At 37.8% G+C, this 19,313-nt stretch overlaps 4 protein-coding genes across 12 annotated transcripts; all 4 read left to right on the plus strand.

Moving 5' to 3' along the window:
* Positions 1-52: 52 nt before the first annotated feature.
* On the plus strand, positions 53-4,610 carry LOC140010432 (pentatricopeptide repeat-containing protein At5g66500, mitochondrial-like). Of its 4 annotated transcripts, none has more exons than XM_072057430.1 (2): positions 53-195; positions 1,492-4,610. In XM_072057430.1, the coding sequence occupies exons 1-2, from the start codon at positions 185-187 to the stop codon at positions 3,074-3,076; spliced, it is 1,596 nt and encodes a 531-aa protein (XP_071913531.1). In that variant the 5' UTR covers positions 53-184; the 3' UTR covers positions 3,077-4,610. The 4 variants fall into 4 exon arrangements, with proteins under 4 accessions (XP_071913531.1, XP_071913533.1, XP_071913530.1 ...); XM_072057432.1 differs by having other exon boundaries at positions 85-207; XM_072057429.1 differs by lacking the exon at positions 53-195 and adding an exon at positions 215-696.
* On the plus strand, positions 3,890-4,240 carry LOC113699457 (uncharacterized). The gene has a single exon (XM_027219830.2). It carries the CDS (start codon positions 3,890-3,892, stop codon positions 4,238-4,240), a length of 351 nt encoding a protein of 116 aa, XP_027075631.2.
* Positions 4,611-8,103: 3,493 nt separating the features above from the next.
* Positions 8,104-12,450, plus strand: LOC140003908 (uncharacterized). Of its 5 annotated transcripts, none has more exons than XM_072057435.1 (4): positions 8,104-8,696; positions 9,152-10,058; positions 10,394-10,816; positions 12,010-12,450. In XM_072057435.1, exons 2-4 carry the CDS (start codon positions 9,254-9,256, stop codon positions 12,186-12,188), a joined length of 1,407 nt encoding a protein of 468 aa, XP_071913536.1. In that variant the 5' UTR covers positions 8,104-8,696; positions 9,152-9,253; the 3' UTR covers positions 12,189-12,450. The 5 variants fall into 5 exon arrangements, with proteins under 5 accessions (XP_071913536.1, XP_071913537.1, XP_071913538.1 ...); XM_072057436.1 differs by having other exon boundaries at positions 8,116-8,742; XM_072057437.1 differs by having other exon boundaries at positions 8,116-8,696; positions 9,234-10,058.
* A 1,157-nt stretch (positions 12,451-13,607) lies between these two features.
* On the plus strand, positions 13,608-18,244 carry LOC140003909 (GTPase ERA-like, chloroplastic). Of its 2 annotated transcripts, XM_072057440.1 has the most exons (9): positions 13,609-14,270; positions 14,538-14,683; positions 15,327-15,467; positions 15,539-15,652; positions 16,092-16,217; positions 17,192-17,290; positions 17,438-17,539; positions 17,657-17,737; positions 18,004-18,244. In XM_072057440.1, the coding sequence occupies exons 1-9, from the start codon at positions 13,793-13,795 to the stop codon at positions 18,088-18,090; spliced, it is 1,374 nt and encodes a 457-aa protein (XP_071913541.1). In that variant the 5' UTR covers positions 13,609-13,792; the 3' UTR covers positions 18,091-18,244. The 2 variants fall into 2 exon arrangements, with proteins under 2 accessions (XP_071913542.1, XP_071913541.1); XM_072057441.1 differs by lacking the exon at positions 17,192-17,290 and having other exon boundaries at positions 13,608-14,270.
* Positions 18,245-19,313: the final 1,069 nt, after the last annotated feature.

Here is a 19,313-nt window from a genome sequence, read left to right on the forward strand (position 1 = left end):
TAAATTAATTCAAACTCAGCAATTATTGCTTACCCCACTAGTGGGGAAGCTCAAAATCTATTTTACTTCCGTGTATACTATAATTATTTAGGAGTCCTATATTTTAGAATTTTGTGGCTGTGTAGTATATAAAACTCTGCATGGATCATGGACAAGGAAACCGGGGTTGGAAATAGAGCATCCGATGGGGATAAAGTAAACACATACGTAATTACTACTTCTCAACTTTGATTATGCAGTCTTTTACGGTCTTATTTTTTATTCCCTCTCTGGGGAAGGATCATATAGCCATCAAACATATGTTTCTTGACTTTCACTGTGGAAACGTCCTCATTTCAACTCTTTCAACAAAGAAGATATTAAAAGAGTTCCCAGGATGTTAATGTATTATTATTATTATTAATGGGTCGCTTGGCGTAAGATCAGAAGAAAATTTTCTATAAATCTTCTGTTACTGGGTTAGGTGGTAAGTCCTTCATCTTGATCTGTGTAGGCTCTATGCTGTTGGAATTGTTTCGGGGGATTCACCCGTTCTCATTGCTGATCTTCTTCACACTTCTTTAGCTCATCAAATACACAATTCTTCAAAGCTTCTTGTCAATTTAGGCTTTTATATATGCATCTTAGATTGCTCCATTCTCATTCCTACCAAAGAAAGAAAATCCCAATTGCAGCTAGGCAGGCTTCCAATTATAGGTCTTCTCCTCGTATCCTTTTTTTTTTCTTCGATAATTACATACCAAATCCCACATGTATAAAAGCCACAACACCTCGAATTGGGATTTCTGTCGTGTTGACGTAATTATGCCAGTCTTTGCTGCTTGTTCTTGCTTATCAAGTTTGGACAATTTACCTGAGTTATGAACTTGAAGAAGGCCACTGAGGCTTACCTGGTTCAAGTAATTTGTTGTGTCTGTCTTATGAATAGTAATTTATAGTAATTCGTTTAGAATAGAATTTTCCAAACATAAATAAATGATCTTTTGGGAATCAAAAACTAAATTAGGCCTTTGTTTATGAATTGAGACCAAGGCCTTTGTTCATGTGTCTTGCCTTATCAAATTTTCTCAGGGTTATAAATAACACAAACCACTCTCGCGGTTTGGACTTCAACAAACTATTAAAAACTTTAGACTACAATCAAAGGAAAAAAAAGTTTTTTTTTTTTTTTTCTTGAAGGATATAATTTGGTGTCTCTTTTTTTATTATAATATTAGTTCGTATGTTTTCGGCCGCAGTTACCTATTAAAACATCACAACAAAGCTGGATATTAGTCTTATGCGCTGACTACCAAAGTGGGTAAATAATGATTGCTTGTTTCATGCGTGCAATATTTTGTTGTTTTTTTTTTTCCCTTAATGTTCCGAGTACATTTGTTTTATTTACGCAATGCTGCCACGTTAAATGTTGAGACTCAAACTTTTCCCCAGTTATTCAGTACTACTAGGGAAAAGCTCCATTAACTATTGCTCAAAAATAAATATTTTCAGGCGTCGAACTTTCGATACTTATATTCATCACCACCTGTTCGATGATATTCCTCAGAAAGATATATCTTCCCTCAACTCTCTGCTCAACTCCCACGCACGCAATGGGGAAGCCGTTGCTACGTGGGATCTCTTTCTTAAAATGCACTGCACCCGCACTGATCTCAATTCCTACACATTCACACCCGTCTTGACTGCCTGCGCGGCGCTTCTAGACCCGAAACGTGGGCACCAAGTTCACGCCTTGATGATCAAATTGGGAGTGGATTGTGAGATAGTGGCCAAAACTGCCCTGATCGACCTGTACTCCAAATATGGGCAGCTGGGAGACTCGGTTTCTGCATTTTATGAGATGCGTTACAGAGATGTGGTCGCTTGGAATGCTATTCTTTCCAGCTATTTGCGCCACGGGTTGCCACGAAAAGCCCTCGAATTGTTTGCGGATATGAGGAAGGAAAGAGTGGAGTTCAGTGAATTTACTTTGTGCTCTGCGCTTAAAGCTTGTGCTTCCTCGAGAGCTTGTCAGCAGGGTAAGCAAATTCATGCTGTAGTTATAGTAATGGGCCGTGATTTGGTCGTCCTGAGCACTGCTTTGATTAATTTTTATTCGCACTTGGGCCAGATTGATGCAGCAATGAAAATCTATCGTACCCTCAGCTGCAGAACGGATGATGTTATGTTCAATACCTTGATATCTGGGTGTTTTCGTAATAAAAGATATGATGCAGCTTTGTCGATTATGAGTTTAATTCGCCCTAACGCTGTGGCACTTACTAGTGCCCTATCTGCTTGTTCTGAGAATTCGGATATTTGGATTGGGAAGCAGATACACGGAGTCGTTATACGTCAAGGATTTACTCATGATACTCAATTGTCGAATGCAGTGTTAGATATGTATGCTAAATGTGGCAAAATTAGGGAGGCAAGTTTAGTTTTTGACAGAATAGCTAGAAAAGATGTGGTGTCTTGGACGAGCATGATAGACGCATATGGTGTTCATGGCTATGGGGCTGAAGCTATTGATTTATTCAAGAGGATGGAAGGAAAGGAAAATAATGATGTGTTGCCAAACTCTGTGTCATTTCTAGCTGTTTTATCGGCCTGTGCTCGTTCGGGTCTAGTGGAACAGGGCCGCAAGTACTTTTACATGTTTCAGGAGAAGTATGGCTTAGTGCCAGCTCCAGAGCACTATGCTTGCTTTATAGATATACTGGGCCGAGCTGGTCAAATTGAAGAAGCGTGGTCTCTTTTCCCTGGTATGGTAGACAAAAATATTAAGCCTTCTCCTGCAGTATGGGCAGCGGTAGTGAATGCCTGCAGAATTAACCTAGATGTTGAGAGAGGTGAATTTGCTGCTAAATGCCTCATTCAATTGGAACCAAATAACCCGGGGAATTACGTAGCACTTTCCAACTTTTTTGCAGCCATTGGAAGATGGGATTCAGTTGATGCGTTGAGGAGCATTATGAAGAGAAGGGGAATAATGAAGGGAGAAGGAGGTAGTTGGGTCACTATGCACAAGTTTGGTGATAAAATTCAGCATGAACATTCTGGGACAGCAAGTTTTGGAAATCTACAGGAGGTTTAGCACACAAATTTGTTATGTCATGACAGTATAGTTGTTATCCTGTTTTGCAATTAATTATTGTCCTTGTACACTCCAGAAATAGTCGGAGGGTTTCTTTCTTAATATATGGTATGATTTGTGTGCACTTCTTCTAATGTTTGAGCTGGAGGCTTGTGGATGAAGTCGTGTTCTGCCTCCTCCACTTTCTCTCCTAGAAATCAAGTCACGCGTTGATCCTTCTTTTTAACTTTGATGGATTATTGATTGGTTTATGGTATGTCTTGACTTGATCTGCTTTTGTAGAGACGAGCACTAATTGGAGGGTGGGTGCTTAGTCTCAAATTTGAATGATTGGAACTTTTTGAATTATTTGTATGTTTTTCTTTTTCACCCGACGGATTCAGACTCATTTCTCTGTGTTTGGTACTTGTCACCTCAAGCATTTGCTTGCGATGAGAAGCAGCAATTGTAAATACCGTAGGAAGGAATTGGATAAATGGTTTGCGGCTCCACACAACATTTATGTATGTCCTGGTGGTTGGCAGTTGCACTAAAAGTCAACTACGAGGAGCCCAACTTGTGATCCATTTTCTACTACGATGACGTGAGCATTTAATCTACGTTAATGCATATGTTGAAAATTTCAACAAAGAAGCGCCTCCTCACAAGCATAAAAACGGATGCGCGAGTTTCATTATTTGGCGTCAGATTTGCAGTTTTTAGTTTTCCTCTTGTGCTTGTCCTCGCTCCTCTGCCGTCTGCACCAAATAAGAATTCCTTCTTTATTCAAGCAAAAAGCAAAAACCCCGTGGCGCTTTTCTTCGTTGAAGAGCCATGTTGAGAGCTCTGAGCACACGAACTGGACGGGGTTATGAGAAGATAGAGGAGGGCGGCGAGTCTAGTGCTGTTTTGGAAGCTCAGTTGAACAAATCCAGGAGCTTGCCTGCAAAACTATTTGGTTCGCAGCAGAAATCAACAAGAGGGCAGACTGCTGAAGAAAAATCTGCTGCAAAACAAGCCAGGACGGTCAGCAAGATTCACCCGATGTTTAACCTCTTTGATCCCCGTCTGAGAAAGAAAGCCACAGCAAATCCAGAATTCTCCAGATACTTGGAATATCTCAAGGAAGGAGGTACAGCGGGCTTGGGTTCACCTCCAAATATGCCCGTAATCCACGAAACATAAAATTCTGCTGTTTTCTTCACTGTTTTTGTGTTGCCGCTGTTGAGCAAGAAACGTAGATTAGCAGGTATTTATTTACCTGTATATCATTTCAGTAGATCCCCCTGAAGTTTCAAGGGACGGTGCTATCTGTATAAAGGGTCATGCGAGGAACTGAAAAAAAAATGCAAAAGTCTACATCTTTTGCCTTTTTTAATAATGTTTTCTTGCCGTCTCTTGTTCTCTTTCAGTCTCAGATTGGCTTTGGCCGCGGTGGCGGCTGGGAAGACCTGTTCCTCTTGAGGAAAAATATGTTAAATATAACCAAAAAAAAAAGTACACCATGTCGTTCAAATTGTTTGTATCACATAAATAAAGCGAGCAGCATTTGTTATGTAGTGTGAAAATGCAAATTGCATCTCGAACTCTGATTGCTCTCGGTCTGTTTATTATTGATTTTACCCTGTTTCTTCAAGTCGGGGTGGTCTTATTTTACTGCGCATAAATTTTTCTTTTTTTTTTTTTTGTGGAGTTTTATGTTGGTGGTCCAGAATTGGCAGCCTAACATGATGGTATATTTGCGAGAGAATAGTCCCATCGGCCATCACCCATGGCTGGCAGTGGACACTTTGGACAACAAACCCCCCCCCCCCAACCCCCCAAAAATGGGAAACACGTTGACATATCATACATATTTACACGGCCCATGTACCGGCCCATTGGGCTCCAATCATTAAATGGAGAGTGGACTAGACGACGTTGCGTTTACTTTGGGCTCAAGTGATTAATTGGGTGAAAGGTTCCATGCCGATTCATCATAGTCAACTGGTACACAATATCTGATTTTAACTATGGGATAATTTTAGAAACCTCCCTTGAGGTTTCTGACAATTTCGCTGACCTCCCCTGAGGTTTCGAAAATAACACTGACCTTCCCTCAACTGATTTTGGGGCCCATTGCTGATGTAACCTAGAATGAATTTACTGCTTTGCCCTAATGCATAAAAGGCTGATAAGAAACGAATTTCTGGAAAAATATAATTAGTCATTAAATAAATGAACTAATAAAATGATATTAACCGTGGTTCTATCTCTAATAAGCCAATGTAACTCCACTTGAGAAATGGCACTAATTGATACACCAATATGATGCCATTTTATTGTGATTCGACATGACTTCAGATAGCAACATAAGGATAGTCTTATACGAAAACTTGGGGAAGGTAGAAAAATTGAGGGAAAGGAAGGAGAAAATCATGGCTCCCCTCATGTTAAAATCTGTTGATTTGCATTAAGATTATTGACATGCTACCCACTCATGCTTTTGTATATGGTTGGCATTAGTGACATACAATCAATGGTCATGAAATTTGGCTTTGCAATCCTTACCACCTGCTTCATTCTTTTGGGGCGGATGGTGTTTTGAAACTATTTTGGATTGCAGCAATAGTTATGTAGTACTACAACTGCTACAATTGTAGCAATTTTGAACTAACGTCAAGTGACTTATGTTGTCTTACTAACTAGTTCAACTAATATGTTGTTGTATCTCTTAGTAAAGTTATAGTAGTAGTCATCAAATAACAGTCATACATTTCTTCCAAATGCAATCTAACTGACAAGTACTACTGGTTTGCTTCTTATATAATTAAAAAAGACTTAAAATGGCTGGTACAATGTCATGACACTTTTACATTTATTACAAGAGTTTATCCAATTGATTTTATAATTTGGATGAATATAAATGCAACACCTAGTGTGATATTTATGATGAGTATCATGTTAACTATAGCCTTTGGTTGTTCCAGCCTTGCCACTTTTTATTACCTCAAAATTAGATAATCACACTAAAAATAAATTGTTTCTTTAGTTGCTTGAGCCGTTTATATGCTTTTGAAAGAAACTAAAAATATGGCCATTGCACTAGCCATTGTTGCAAACTGAAACTGCAAGTTGTTGCTACAGCATTTTTTCTAATAGCTCTTACACATGTTAGAATTTACTAATTATTTATGTCTTTTAATATTTTTCATTATTTACTAATACAAGTTGTGGATAATCAGAAAGGGCATTTATGGAACACAAATATCATCTCACTCTTCAAAATACTTTTTTAATGCTCATGTTTCTGACATGGGCTGATCATGTTAGTACAACTATAAGTTCAGAGGAGGTTTATGTCATTTTCAAAACCTTAGGGGAGGTCAATGAAATTGTTATAAATTTCAGGAGAGGTTTCTAAAATTATCCCTTTAACTATTGAAGAATTTATCAGTCACCTTTGTTGGAGAGCATGCGAGGCTTGCTAGGAAGAACAAATTGGATCAGTTATAAATTTATAAATCATAGAACCAACGTGTAGTAATTCTTTAGCTTGAGAATCAAGTTGTTTGTCCTCTCACTATAAAGATTTCACTTTTTCCAAAGCAATTAGCATTGTTAGGTCACTAGACGATCAAGCCAAAAAAAAAAGAAGAAGAAGAAGAAGAAGAAGAAGACAATTGATGATCACAAAAGTATTATTAGTTTTCCCGTCTATATTTATTTTTAAGCACTTGTTGTTGGTGGCCATAACACGACAGGGACAATCATAAACTTTTCACTATTTGAGAATATTTTAAATTTTCAATTGTGCAGTTTAAGCACTTAGAATAGAACGGGTCAAAATTAGGAATTATCCTACATCTAAATTATTAGCAAAATGGACCATAAAAATAAAAGTTGCGTAGCGTCCATGTCCAACAATATCGTGCCAGCAGTGCAACAAAATCAACCACTTTGCTTTGTCCAGTTTGCACTTTCTTTCTTCACGACATTACAGCGTGTTCGCTTCCGTGCCGTGAGCCAATGATGGATCTTTAAAGCACAAGATATTTGGATTGCAATCTTCTATTAAAAAAAAAAATTACATTTTTCGTAGACATATCTTTTAATTACTTTTTTATCTCATATATATATATATATATATATATATATATATATATATATATATATATATATATATATATATATATCAAACTCTTACAATATATATATATATTTTACAAAAACTTAAAAATTAACAATCCAAATTAAATCATTTTTCTAAAACAGCGAAATCTATTATTACACACGTAAGAAATGTCTACGAAGACTCACACTAACTATTTAATGTGTGAAAGCGGTGCTTTGACCTTTAAGATAGTCTAATGTCAAATGGATCACTTGTGCAGCTTGTGCAAGTTAAGTCAAATGGATCACTCTCAACTTGCAAATGTTCAAAGTTGAATTCAAGGATATCCATTATTGATTACTGTAATGTTTGGTCCAGCTTCACTGAATAATGCAACAAGAAGGAAAAATGTTTTAGACATCTTGTAATTAAAATCTGACGCCAGATAGCTGCCCTACCCTCTCCATCAGTGCTATTAGTCGAGCCGAATATTTGACTGTCGAACTCGACTCGTGCTTAACTTGAGTTAGGCTCGAGGTCGCTCGACTAATCGGACGAGTCTTGAAGTGTGCTTGAATTCGACTCATCAATGGAATATGTGACTCGAGTTCATGCAAATTGATCATAGTAAAAACCTATAATTTTTAGTTTCTATTTTTTTGACTTGTGAAATGACATATATAACCTTTCTTATCGAATCCAAAACGAGCTACTTGAATAACAAATAATTCGAGTTTATTCGACTCACTAATTAATTAGAAGGGTAGTTTAGAATTTTTAAAAATTTTATTACATAAATAATAAAAGTAAGGGAGGTAATTGATATATTTAAAACCTAATAGAGCCAAGTGAAATTACCTCAGAGGTTTCTGATATTATCCCTAATTTATATGCATTTTTTATCTCTAAAAAGATCCTAGTACTAGTTGACTTGATTTATCATGGATTTTGATTTGAGGTGGGAGGCGGTCCGATGAGCTGCGCCCATCAAATTAGATAAAATCTCGCTCATAAATACGAAAAAGGGTCGCTGTCGATCACCTTGTCGTTCAAAGTTCAAACACCAATCACCATCACCCCCCCGCCCCCTTTTTCTGCCCCCGGCCCCCAAAACGATTTCCCAAATAGCAGGAGGAGGAGCCGCCCTGGACTGGGAGGAAGAAAAAGAGATTTTGCGGTAGGGCAAAGTGGGGGCGACTTTCGTTTTCTAGTATCCTGTTCCCAAAGGCTAAGGGGAGAACCAGAGAAGAGGTCATGATCCGTCATCACAATGATCTTTCAATAATTAATAATGTTAGCTATTAGTACTATTCTGGAAGAAACGTGCTTTCTCGCTCACTACCCTTTCCCTTCCCTGCCCTTCCGTTAAGACTCCAATGAATTCTGACAATTAATTAAATTAAACTACGATCATCAACAATACCATATCGGTTCATTGTCACTATAATTTATTCGAATGACCAGAGTTCGTTACGGCTGTCTCCCCATGCCTTTTGCTTCCTGCCTTCAAATCTCCTCCTCGCTTTAGGGTTTCTTCTGCTCCTTCTGGTAATCTATTGCTCTCCCTCTCCCCCCGACTCAGTTGAATTCGAGCGTACGTGGTTTTATCTGTCTGTGGAGTGGATTTTGTATTGTCGGACTTGTTTTTAGCTTTTATTCTGTTTTCTGTAGCTTTCACTAGCTGACAAACGGTATATTTTCCAAATGGACGTTTGAATTATTTACTTGGTCCTGTTCGCTGATTATCCGACCTTGTTTTACTCCTTTTACTTTTCATTAGTATATGTTCTATTATTAGACACGGTGTTCAGTTATGCCAGTTTGCATGATTAAACATTAAGCAATCCTTGGGGTTCAGAGGGGTTAGTTAACGATGAAAGTCCATTTTTTCCTCTTAAAATCGATTGGTTTGGTTATGTCTTATTGGAATTTGGAAGAAGGCATGTTTATGCAGATTAGGCGTTTTTGAGTTTAGTTTAATGTGGGATTTTTTTTATTCTCAGCCTTTTCACCTGAATTGCTGCTCGTGAATTATCGCTTGAGGTTTTATGGTGATTGAGGGAATATTTACTACTGGTTGGGCAGGTTGTTGATGTTGTATAATCATGCCCACGTTTACAGCTATAGCTTTGGATAGATTAATAGAAACAGGGGCTCCACAAACTATGGCAGGAGGGAAGAATGGTCCTGATGTGAAAGTGGAAGGGAGGAACAGTACCTCGATTTCCACTTTTGATAAGGGAGTTACTGCTCCCAGAAGTAAGCTCGAAAAGGCAGTAAGTATTCCCACTGGGAAGTTGGACACGAGAAATGATACATCAAACGTGACCATAGATGGGAAACGTCACTGGGCTCAGATATCTCCAGCACTTTATGCTACTCCTGAACCAACCCCGCTTCCTGATTCTCCTTCTTCATTCCCACCATCACCTTATATCATCAATCACAAGCGGCGTGGTCCACGACTTCTAAAGAGCTTCTCTCAGGATGATGTTGGCACACGCCATCAAGCTTTAGATGAGAAAAAGTTGGATGACGAGGTAAAACATGCAGAGAGGGAGGTTGCTAGTTCTACACATGACAATAATACTCTTCCAGACAAGGTCATTGAATCTCCAGAGGTATATGATGGTGCATCAACTGTCCATAGCCCTGTGGAGGAAAAGAGTGTCAATGGTATTTCTAACAGGGAACTTGGAATTAATGATTTGGCTAATCATTCAGTGGTGGAAAATAGTATATCTAACTCTGCCATATTCAGTTTCCAACGAGATGGTGAGGGTGATGATTTCTTCGATCCCCAAGAATCAATGAGTGTCAAGAGCAACGCTGAAAGTGAGACTAATAGTGTGGTAGAGCGATCTCTGAATGTTGCAACTCCATTGGCAGAATTTTATGATGCTTGGGAAGGTATTGGATGTTTTCCCTCCGAATTTCTTTGCACTCTGCTATACTGACTTCTTTTATATGTAATTGAGCTTGGATTTCACGCGGTTCTTGTTATTACAACAGTGTATGAAGCTCTTTTCCTTTTTTTTTTTTGGTTTTGTTTTGGGGAAAAAAATGTTCAAGTGTCTTTGAGGATCAAATTTCAGATCTGAAAATTCTATGGAAATGAAAAGAACATGGACAGTTATGAACTGCTGCTTAGCTGATTGATTTTCAGCTGTATAAATTCATTTGTGGAATTATTGTCGTGCTGTTAATTGGGTCCATTAGTGCCTTACATGCATCTCCTTCTTCAGAACTATCTTCTGAGACTGGCCCACAGCCTTCTGTACCTGACTTTGAAGCTGAATTGCGTGAATTACGATTGAGTGTGTTGACGGAGTTAGAGAGGCGCAAGCAAGCAGAAGAATCATTGAGAAACACCAGAGCCCAGTGGCAGAAGATTCGAGAAGAATTATCTGTTATAGGTTTGACTCTACCTGTAGATCTTGTTGCCGCTTTGGAGGATATAAATCCTATTCGAGAGCTGTCCCAACAGTTTGACCTTGCTCGATTTGTGTCAAATTCTATTGGGAGAGGAACTGCCAAGGCTGAGGTTGAGATGGAGATGGAGGCTCTAATGGAGTTGAAAAACTTTGAGATTGCTCGGTTGTTGGACAGGCTACACTATTATGAAGCTGTTAATAGGGAGATGTCTCAGAGGAATCAGGAAACAATAGGTGAGATTTCCTTTTTGGTCAGTTTTTGTAACTATCAGTTGCCTAATCACCTTAACTATTGGGCTAGTTGTCTCCTTTGTAGTATTCATTTCTTCATCTCTCCTTTGAGCTTTAGATATTATGCTTGTGATAATATGCTTTCATATGTGACTTGTGTGATTTTCCAGTTTCTCTTACTTTTTTAGATTCCTCCCGGTTGTAATGAACCAAGGCATCACTGGAAGAAGAGAAAAGACAAATGGGGTTTGAAAAAAAAAAGATGACCATTGTCAAGTTGATTCCTAATTCCTCTCCCCACTGTTTAATTGCCTTCTAAATTTTGAATTAGACCTGGTTTCCAATGTGCATACCTGTTCCTTTTCTTAATTATGAAAAACATGTCATTGAGAAGGTAGTCTTTCATCAAGTTTAATAAGGAATCATGTTTACAGGAATTTTGGATACTTGGAAGGATGAGGAGATAGGAATAGTTGTCTGTAATGAAGAAAATGTAGTATATCATATTCCCGTTTGTTTTGGTGATTAGCTCTGCTTTTGATTGTATGTCCATGCCTAGTATTTTGACCCAGGTTAGCATTTAGCACTGGGTTTATGATTGACATGGCTGGTGTTTTGTTGACTAAATGAGCACTGAGTTTCTTTAGGTCAGCAATAAATGTTCATGTTTGATTTACTGGACAAGGGATTGCAACCCTGGATAAGCTCCGGGTATATTTATTGCTTGATCATCGTTTGCTAAATTCTACTGCACATTTGCTAAATTGTACTGCACACGTTGGTTGTGGTGATAATTTGAGTTCCAATTGAAGAGTAAAATTTTTACACCATAAACAGCAAAGAACAAGATACTAGCTACTTTGTTATGTTCAACTGTGCTGCATCCTAGATTAGTACAATCCAAATTAATACTATCTACGTTGTTTGTTCTTCCTTTTGTATTTTCCCCTCTAGAGCTGCAAAACCACTAGGCAGAGAAAGAGCTCAAATACTTAGACTTGGTTTAAGGGGCTTCTGGGTATCAAAACTGGTTCCCAAGGAGGCCAGCTTTTTGGGTTTTTCCATTTGATTATAATCACCATACCCCTTGCTTTACTCCTGTTAAGATTGCCGATGATGGATACTTTGACAACTTCCTCTGATTCTCTTTTCAGACACATAGTTATAAACTCTCTCTGTTGTTTGCCTTTGTTTAGAGATATCAAGGCGTCTTAGGCAAAGAAGGAAGAAAAGGCAGAGGTGGATTTGGGGATCAGTTGCTGCTGCTATAACAGTTGGTGCTGCTGTTTTAGCATGGTCTTGCTTCCCAACTGGAAAAGGGTCTTCTACAAGTCTCTTGCCGTCTCCTGAGAGTGATCATACATCAGAGAAATGAGTTTCAATCCCTATATTTATGCATGACAGGTTGAGCAAGAGAGGTCACATATGTCATTTTGTGAATAGCAACATCTTTGTCCTTTAGTTTCACATATCATTCTCTTTAGCAGGAGATGTATAGGTCCTCCAAAATAATCTTTATGCTCCGCTATGGTTTTAGCTTGCAATATGAAATGGTTGAATATGAAAAAAATAATACAAGTCATTACAAATTTTGAAGTCTGCAATACAGCAGGGCAAGATAATCTCTTTTTCGTTCACTTGCATTGCACTTAAAATGCTTTGATGTGATATTTATTCCTCTGTCTTGCTATTATAACTATGAGAATATGTTCAAGAATTATACATTTTGTACAGCAGGGGGCCATCAGGTTGGATGGAAATACTTGCGTACTCATTGATCCGAGTCTTAAATGTTTCCTTCTGTTTTCCCTGCTACACTTGTTCTTTGGCAGTTGGAATCAATGCTTTTGAGGGGCGGGTGTTCGCCTTATGAAAGGTTTTCCGTGAGTGCCTGTGTAACTACATAAGGTTGTTATGGATCTTAATGCAAACAACTTAGTAGTTGCTTTTGATAAAGATTTTCCAACATATTTGTTATTCACCTGCCAGGATTACAGAATGGGTGTAGCTATTTCAGGGTGTGTGTTTCAGCTTTATAGGAAATTGAATGTGGTTTTAGAATATGGTGAAAATTATGCTTTGTGATTACTTGGAAGAACAGCCAGCCTGAAGGTCAATTTTCCCCCTTTTCCTGCAACTATCTTCCTTTTTGGAATTCTTCCGTTGTATATTTGCTGTGAAAGAGGGATAAACACATTGATTGGTAGTACTAAAGATGGAAATTTGTTGTTCCATCCTAATTGCTAAACATAAAACATGGCATCATCCTCTGGTGGCTTCCGGGCTAAACAGTGCATCACTAGAGCAGGGGCTTCGGTCAAGAACGGTAACAAACAGAAACACTGGCGTGAGAAGCAGGTTTTACTTGGAATCAACCCGTCCTGAGATATATGGCAGTAGTCTGTGTGTTTTTGTGACAAAGTCTACATTGATATGGTGCTTGGCTAAATTGATTTTTGGATTTGGAATATTTTAAAAGAAATTATGCATTTTAGACTTGGAAAGCCTACATTTAAATGGTGCTTGGCCAAATTAATTTTTGGATTTGGAATATTTTAAAAGAAATTATGCATTTTAGACTTGGAAAAACAAATTGAAAAACCTAACTCTGTTTGAATAGAAAGAAAGTTGTATGGGAAAGTGAAATAAAAGAAAGTAACATAGAGGAAAATAAAAATAAGTTTTCCTGCACGTTTGGTTATTAAGAAAAATATTAGGAGAATATAAGAAGCTAATGACATTTAATTGCAGTTATTGAAATTTTTGTGAGTGATCAACTATTTTGCTTTAAAATCTTGCAAATTTTGTACGACACCAGAACAGTCAAAATCGTACTTTTGAGCGCTACGGATAAAGGAAAGGAAAACGGATATAGAGAAGCACCGGCAACGGTGACGAATATAGCGTCAGCGAGGCAACGGCCCAGCTTCCTCCTCTGGTCCTCCCTCTTCTTCTTCCCTGTAGCAGGCGAAATTGAAAATGGTGGAGCTTTCTCTTACTCTGATAAAGCCCATTACCTCGTTACAACAAAACAATTATCCTTCTCTTTCGAACAAAACCCAGTACAATCTTCCCTCCCTCCATCATCCTAGAGGAAGTTCAATCCCAAAAACTTTTAAGCCAGCCAAACCAAGAAAACCCAGTAACAAAATTGGAAATAGAGATGGACCCATGTTACAGAAGGATCAGCTTTCATATCGGGACATAGTAACTGAAAGTGAAGAAGCACAAGAGGAAGAAGAACGAGACGAAGTTGAGGAAGAAGATGACTATAGTCATGAAGCAGCAAGGACGAGGTCGGTTTCTTTATTAGGCGACGAAGAAGGAGAGGAAGAAGACAATGAGTCATCAACTTTCCTATCCTTGAGTGAAAAGCCTGACCGGAATACGGCTTTGCTCGACGATTATGAGACGGAGGAGCTTGATTTTGCTAGCGATGCCACTGGCCATCGTAGTGGTAAGCTCACATTTCAACTGGCATAGCTTCATGACTGTTGCTTTATACTTATACATCACCCCCAAAAAAGATGTAGAAAATTAGGAACATGGAGGGGAAAGTTTAATGACAATGTCATAATCTATTCTAGGACGAGGACAAAGGCCCTTAGTGAATGGTTGTATCTGATTCTCGCATATTAGTAGCGTATTCCTTCGATGATTTGAACATGTAAAAAGTTTTCTGCTTGAGCTGATGATTGAAATGACGGATTACATGCTTATACAGGATATGTGGCAGTGGTGGGGAAGCCAAATGTAGGAAAAAGTACTCTTTCGAATCAAATGGTTGGGCAGAAGCTGTCCATTGTTACGGATAAGCCTCAAACCACGCGTCATCGAATTCTTGGTATATGTTCTGGCGAAGACTATCAGGTTTCAAAAGCTTGTAATGTTTAGGATGATCGTTGTTCGCTTTTGGTTTCCTATTTGGTGTATTATCTTAGATTTCTGCATTTTAACTAGGCCTGTTGGAGTGATAATCTGCATTGCTGGCCTGTTTTCAAACTTTGAACTTTATGGGCTGCAAATTGGGGGATATCAATATAGCTGAATAATGCCTGTGGTTCTGTTTGATGAATTGCATTACGTATGTGGATGAATTTCTGCTTTAGTCAAACTTCATACCATATGGTGGAGCTTTGCAGATGTAAATGTCATTGAATGAATGCCACGATGATATTGTTGTTTTAGGATGATTTCTTCCAATATGAACTTCCCAATTTCACTATAAACTTTCTTCTTTTGGTAGTATGGTTCTATCCTGGTATTTATACCATATCCGTCATATCTTACCTGGACAGACAAGGTTTTGGGATGTGCTTTGAATATCTCTCTTGAGTATAAACCCGAACAGAGGATATTCTTCTGTATATCTGGCCAATTTTCATGCTCTAGTCAACATGGACCATCTGATAAATACATATGTTTTAGAATGTTGTTATAATTTTTTGTTTCCTGTGCATGTGCTAGGGGAAAAATTATATGCTGCTAATCAAGATTATACCTCCACTAACAGATGATACTTTATGACACGCCTGGTGTGATTGAAAAAAAAATGCATAAGTTAGACTCAATGATGATGAACAATGTGCGCAGTGCTGCCATAAACGCAGACTGTGTGCTGGTGGTTGTTGATGCATGTAAGGCGCCCCAAAAGGTACTTTTTATATTTCAAATTACTTGATAAGTTGTTTTTCCGTTTTTGACAATTTCCTTCTCTGCTTGCAGATTGATGAAATTTTAGACGAGGGTGTGGGAGAGCTGAAAGATAAAATACCCACTTTGTTAGTTATGAACAAGAAGGATCTGATCAAACCTGGTGAAATAGCAAAGAAACTTGAGGTCAGAATTTCTTATCATCTGCATTGTAATCCTTTTGGTGATTTTCATGCTTTGGCTTACTTAACAAGGTGAGGAAGAGTGAGCAATATATCAATCAGCATTTGCTTTAAAAGACAAGTATTTTGTTTCACACGTGTTGGATTCCATGAGCTGCATCGCATCCATCTTTGGGATAACTTTTGATAATTATGTGCCAAGGTTTTTTCGGATGATTGATAGTTGATACTAGAGTTGTAGTCCATACTGAAGTCAAATGACCCTTATATTAAAATTGTGGCAAATAAATTTAAATGATCTCTTTGACTGCTTTTTCTTGTCAAACAAAGCAATATTATGATCTTGGAATGCTATTGCAAGTCTTTATAGTGGCCGGGAACCTTAAAGGAAAACCTTTTGTTTTACCATTATATCTCTGAAATGTATGTTGGCTAACTTGCAGTGGTATGAGAAATTTACTGATGTTGATGAGGTCATTCCAGTTAGTGCCAAGTATGGTCATGGAGTGGATGATGTCAAGGATTGGATTTTATCAAAACTTCCTCTCGGTCCAGCTTTTTACCCGAAGGTTTGCATGATCTGTTCTCTTACTCTCTTTAGGGCATTAGTTAGATGCTTTCTTCTATCTTTTTTATCTCTTAAAAGTCTACTTTTTTTTTAAGTTTTTGAAATTTGATCTTCCAATTCATGTAAATGCAAAATCTGTTGTCATAAGCTGCTAGTATTATGGAAGGAAATTGGGAACACTTTTGATCCTTTAATCCGTTTTTCTTGTTCAAGATAATTAGAAAATTAAAAGTGGATATAAAAGCAAAAATCGGAGAAGAACTATTGGTTGAATTAGATCATACCTTTTGATATCAACACCATATTTTTGCGTTAAATGACCTTAATTACTGCCTATATTTGTAGTGCTTCATAAGAGTGACTTGAGCGTCTGTGTCTAGGAGAGCTTGTGTGGATGGTGATGTTCTTCTCCTACCCTTGCTGTCAAATCTCCTGCTCTAGCTGTTATATGCGAAAAAAACTATTGATGGTGTGATTGGACTTTGAATTTGATTTTATGAATCTGTCACTGAGGCAAATCTGGAAGATGAGATGAACTTCAACTTGATTTCGACTTTTGTTGAATAATTCAACTTTTACATCTCTCAGCTTTTATGTAAATAAAGTTCTCAAGAGAGCATATAAGTGTCTTTTAGGGCATAAAGAAAAGCTTCTCTTAGAAGAGAATGCTCATAAACAGTTGTCAAGTTTCTTCATGTCCTTTCACAAGTTAAATTAGCACATTATTTTAGATGCGTAATGCTACAATTTGGAGGGTATGAATGTTTTATTGATATTCCGAGGTCTTTGTCAAGGATCTTTTTTGATGATATTAGTTGGAAGAATTGGCACTGCATATACAAAACTCCAAAATTACTGTTTTTGTAATAGCTATATCTGGAGAGTGAGCTGTATACATCTCCTACCTCTTTAGGATTTGTTCTCAAAACTACAAAATTTTGTGCCGTTCAATAACTTTCCTCCCATGGTTTTCAGGACATTGCTAGTGAGCACCCTGAAAGATTTTTTCTAGCTGAAATTGTAAGAGAAAAGATCTTTCTTCAATACCGAAATGAAGTCCCTTATGCATGCCAGGTGATGAAATACTGTTGAAAACCAGATTAACTTACTAGAAAACCTCTTTACCTATCTTGGTTTCTTTTTATGGTCTCTTCCTTTGGTTTTAGGAAACGCTTGGTTTCCAAAAAATATTTATGGCCAATGCTTTGCTAAATTCTACAGGTTAATGTTATTAGTTACAAAACAAGACCAAATGCAAAAGATTTCATTCAAGTTGAAGTTGTTGTGGAAAAAAACTCACAGAAAATTATCCTCATTGGAAAGGTAAAATATGCTTTTGTATTTCAGCTAGAATTTAGAGAATTTCACATGATTTGTCATAGGATGGAACAGATTCAAAAGATTTTGATGTTTCATGTCATCCGTTCTCAACCATTCTAGGAAGGGAAAGCTTTGAAGCTGCTTGCAACAGCTGCTCGGCTAGACATAGAAGATTTCTTGCAGAAGAAAGTTTTTCTAGAGGTAACAACATAACAGCATCCTTCTTGAGAGTACTCAGCAGTGCTAGAATGTCAGTGATGAAGAAGAAAGTCCCATATCTTTTAGCTTTCCTACGAGTGAGTTGAAACGAAAAGAAAGCCTACAGCACTGTTTCAAAATGGTCATGTAGGTGTAACATGGTACTGAGTTACAGAGGAACGTATGATCAGCCATTATTATTATTAGTAGTAGTATTATTATTTTGTTTAGTTTGAAAAATTGCTCAAGACGATTTCCAAATGAAACAGGTTCAAGTGAAGGTTAAAGAGGATTGGAGGCAAAATGAAGGGCTTTTGAAGTACTATGGCTATGGTGGGCAAATTAGAGCATTATGACATGTTCTTCCCAATTGCAGACTCGAGTGCTTTTTTTTTTTTTTATTCGCCATTGATGAATATCTCATGGTGGTGTTGAGGACGAAATCCTTGTGTGCATTGTCTTTTTCTTTCTTTGCATATCAATGTATGATGCAGGATGAGGAGGATGCAAGTTTTGATTTTGAAAGACACACACACACACACACACTAGTTTTCCTTTTCCTGCCTTGATAGATAAAATGCGGAGGGAACGGCGATGATGAAGCGCCAAATTTCAAGGGCTGCACTGCCGCAGGAGTCTCTCTTCGGATCCATTTGACCATTTTGGGAGTGAGTAGGCATCAATTGCGGAGGGTCTTCCAAGCTTTTTGCAATCACATATCCATATATGATTAGGCGGAATTTAGGCTGTCACTTTTGGCTCATATATTTTAGAACGGAAAGTAGACCTGGTTTAAGAAGCCAAGCCCCATAAATCACGCATACGACTGTACAAGAAGTCGCACCAAGAGTAGTCAGTAATGCGACCGTGGCAACCAAATCTATCGAGCCACGATGCACTATAACATATACTCCGCGGAAAATTCAACATGTTTTGAAAAATCGGATCGAATTGATCGAATCACGAATCAATCATGATTTCAATTCGGCTTAATGAGTGATAAAAAATTAATTGAATCACTCAAATTCGATTAAGAATTGATAAAAATCAATAAAAATCGGGAGGTTCAGTTGATTATTATTAATTTTTTATTTTTTAAAATAAATATTTAATTTATTCAAAATTTTTAATATTAAAATAAATAAAAATTAATTAAATCTTTGAACCGGAGTTAAATCGGCCGAATCGACTAAATTGCAAACCAAAAAGTTTTCCGATTCCCTCTCTAATCCGAATTTAAAAACAACTGCAACAAATTTTGCGTTTGTGCATAGGTGAGACGCCGTGGGTCCATGTTTCATCACCGCGGCCAAATTTACCTTGGAATTCGTTGTTAGGTATCGAAAGAGACCCCTGAGATGGGACTCATTTGTAATTCAGGCAAGCTTTAATTGGCCCCGATTTGGGTGGGCCAGACACACCAGGCCACATGTCTTAAAAATGGTGGTTCCGCTCGTTGCGCCCATTTAAAACCGGGATTATGTCCTACACCTTACATTAAATAAGGGAGGCAAGGATGCTTGCTTGCAGGTAGCAACCGTTTAACAATAATATTATTAATATTCATAATTTGGACCCC

The sequence above is a fragment of the Coffea arabica genome, chromosome 7c, assembly GCF_036785885.1.
Source record: "Coffea arabica cultivar ET-39 chromosome 7c, Coffea Arabica ET-39 HiFi, whole genome shotgun sequence".
Lineage (NCBI taxonomy): Eukaryota > Viridiplantae > Streptophyta > Magnoliopsida > Gentianales > Rubiaceae > Coffea > Coffea arabica.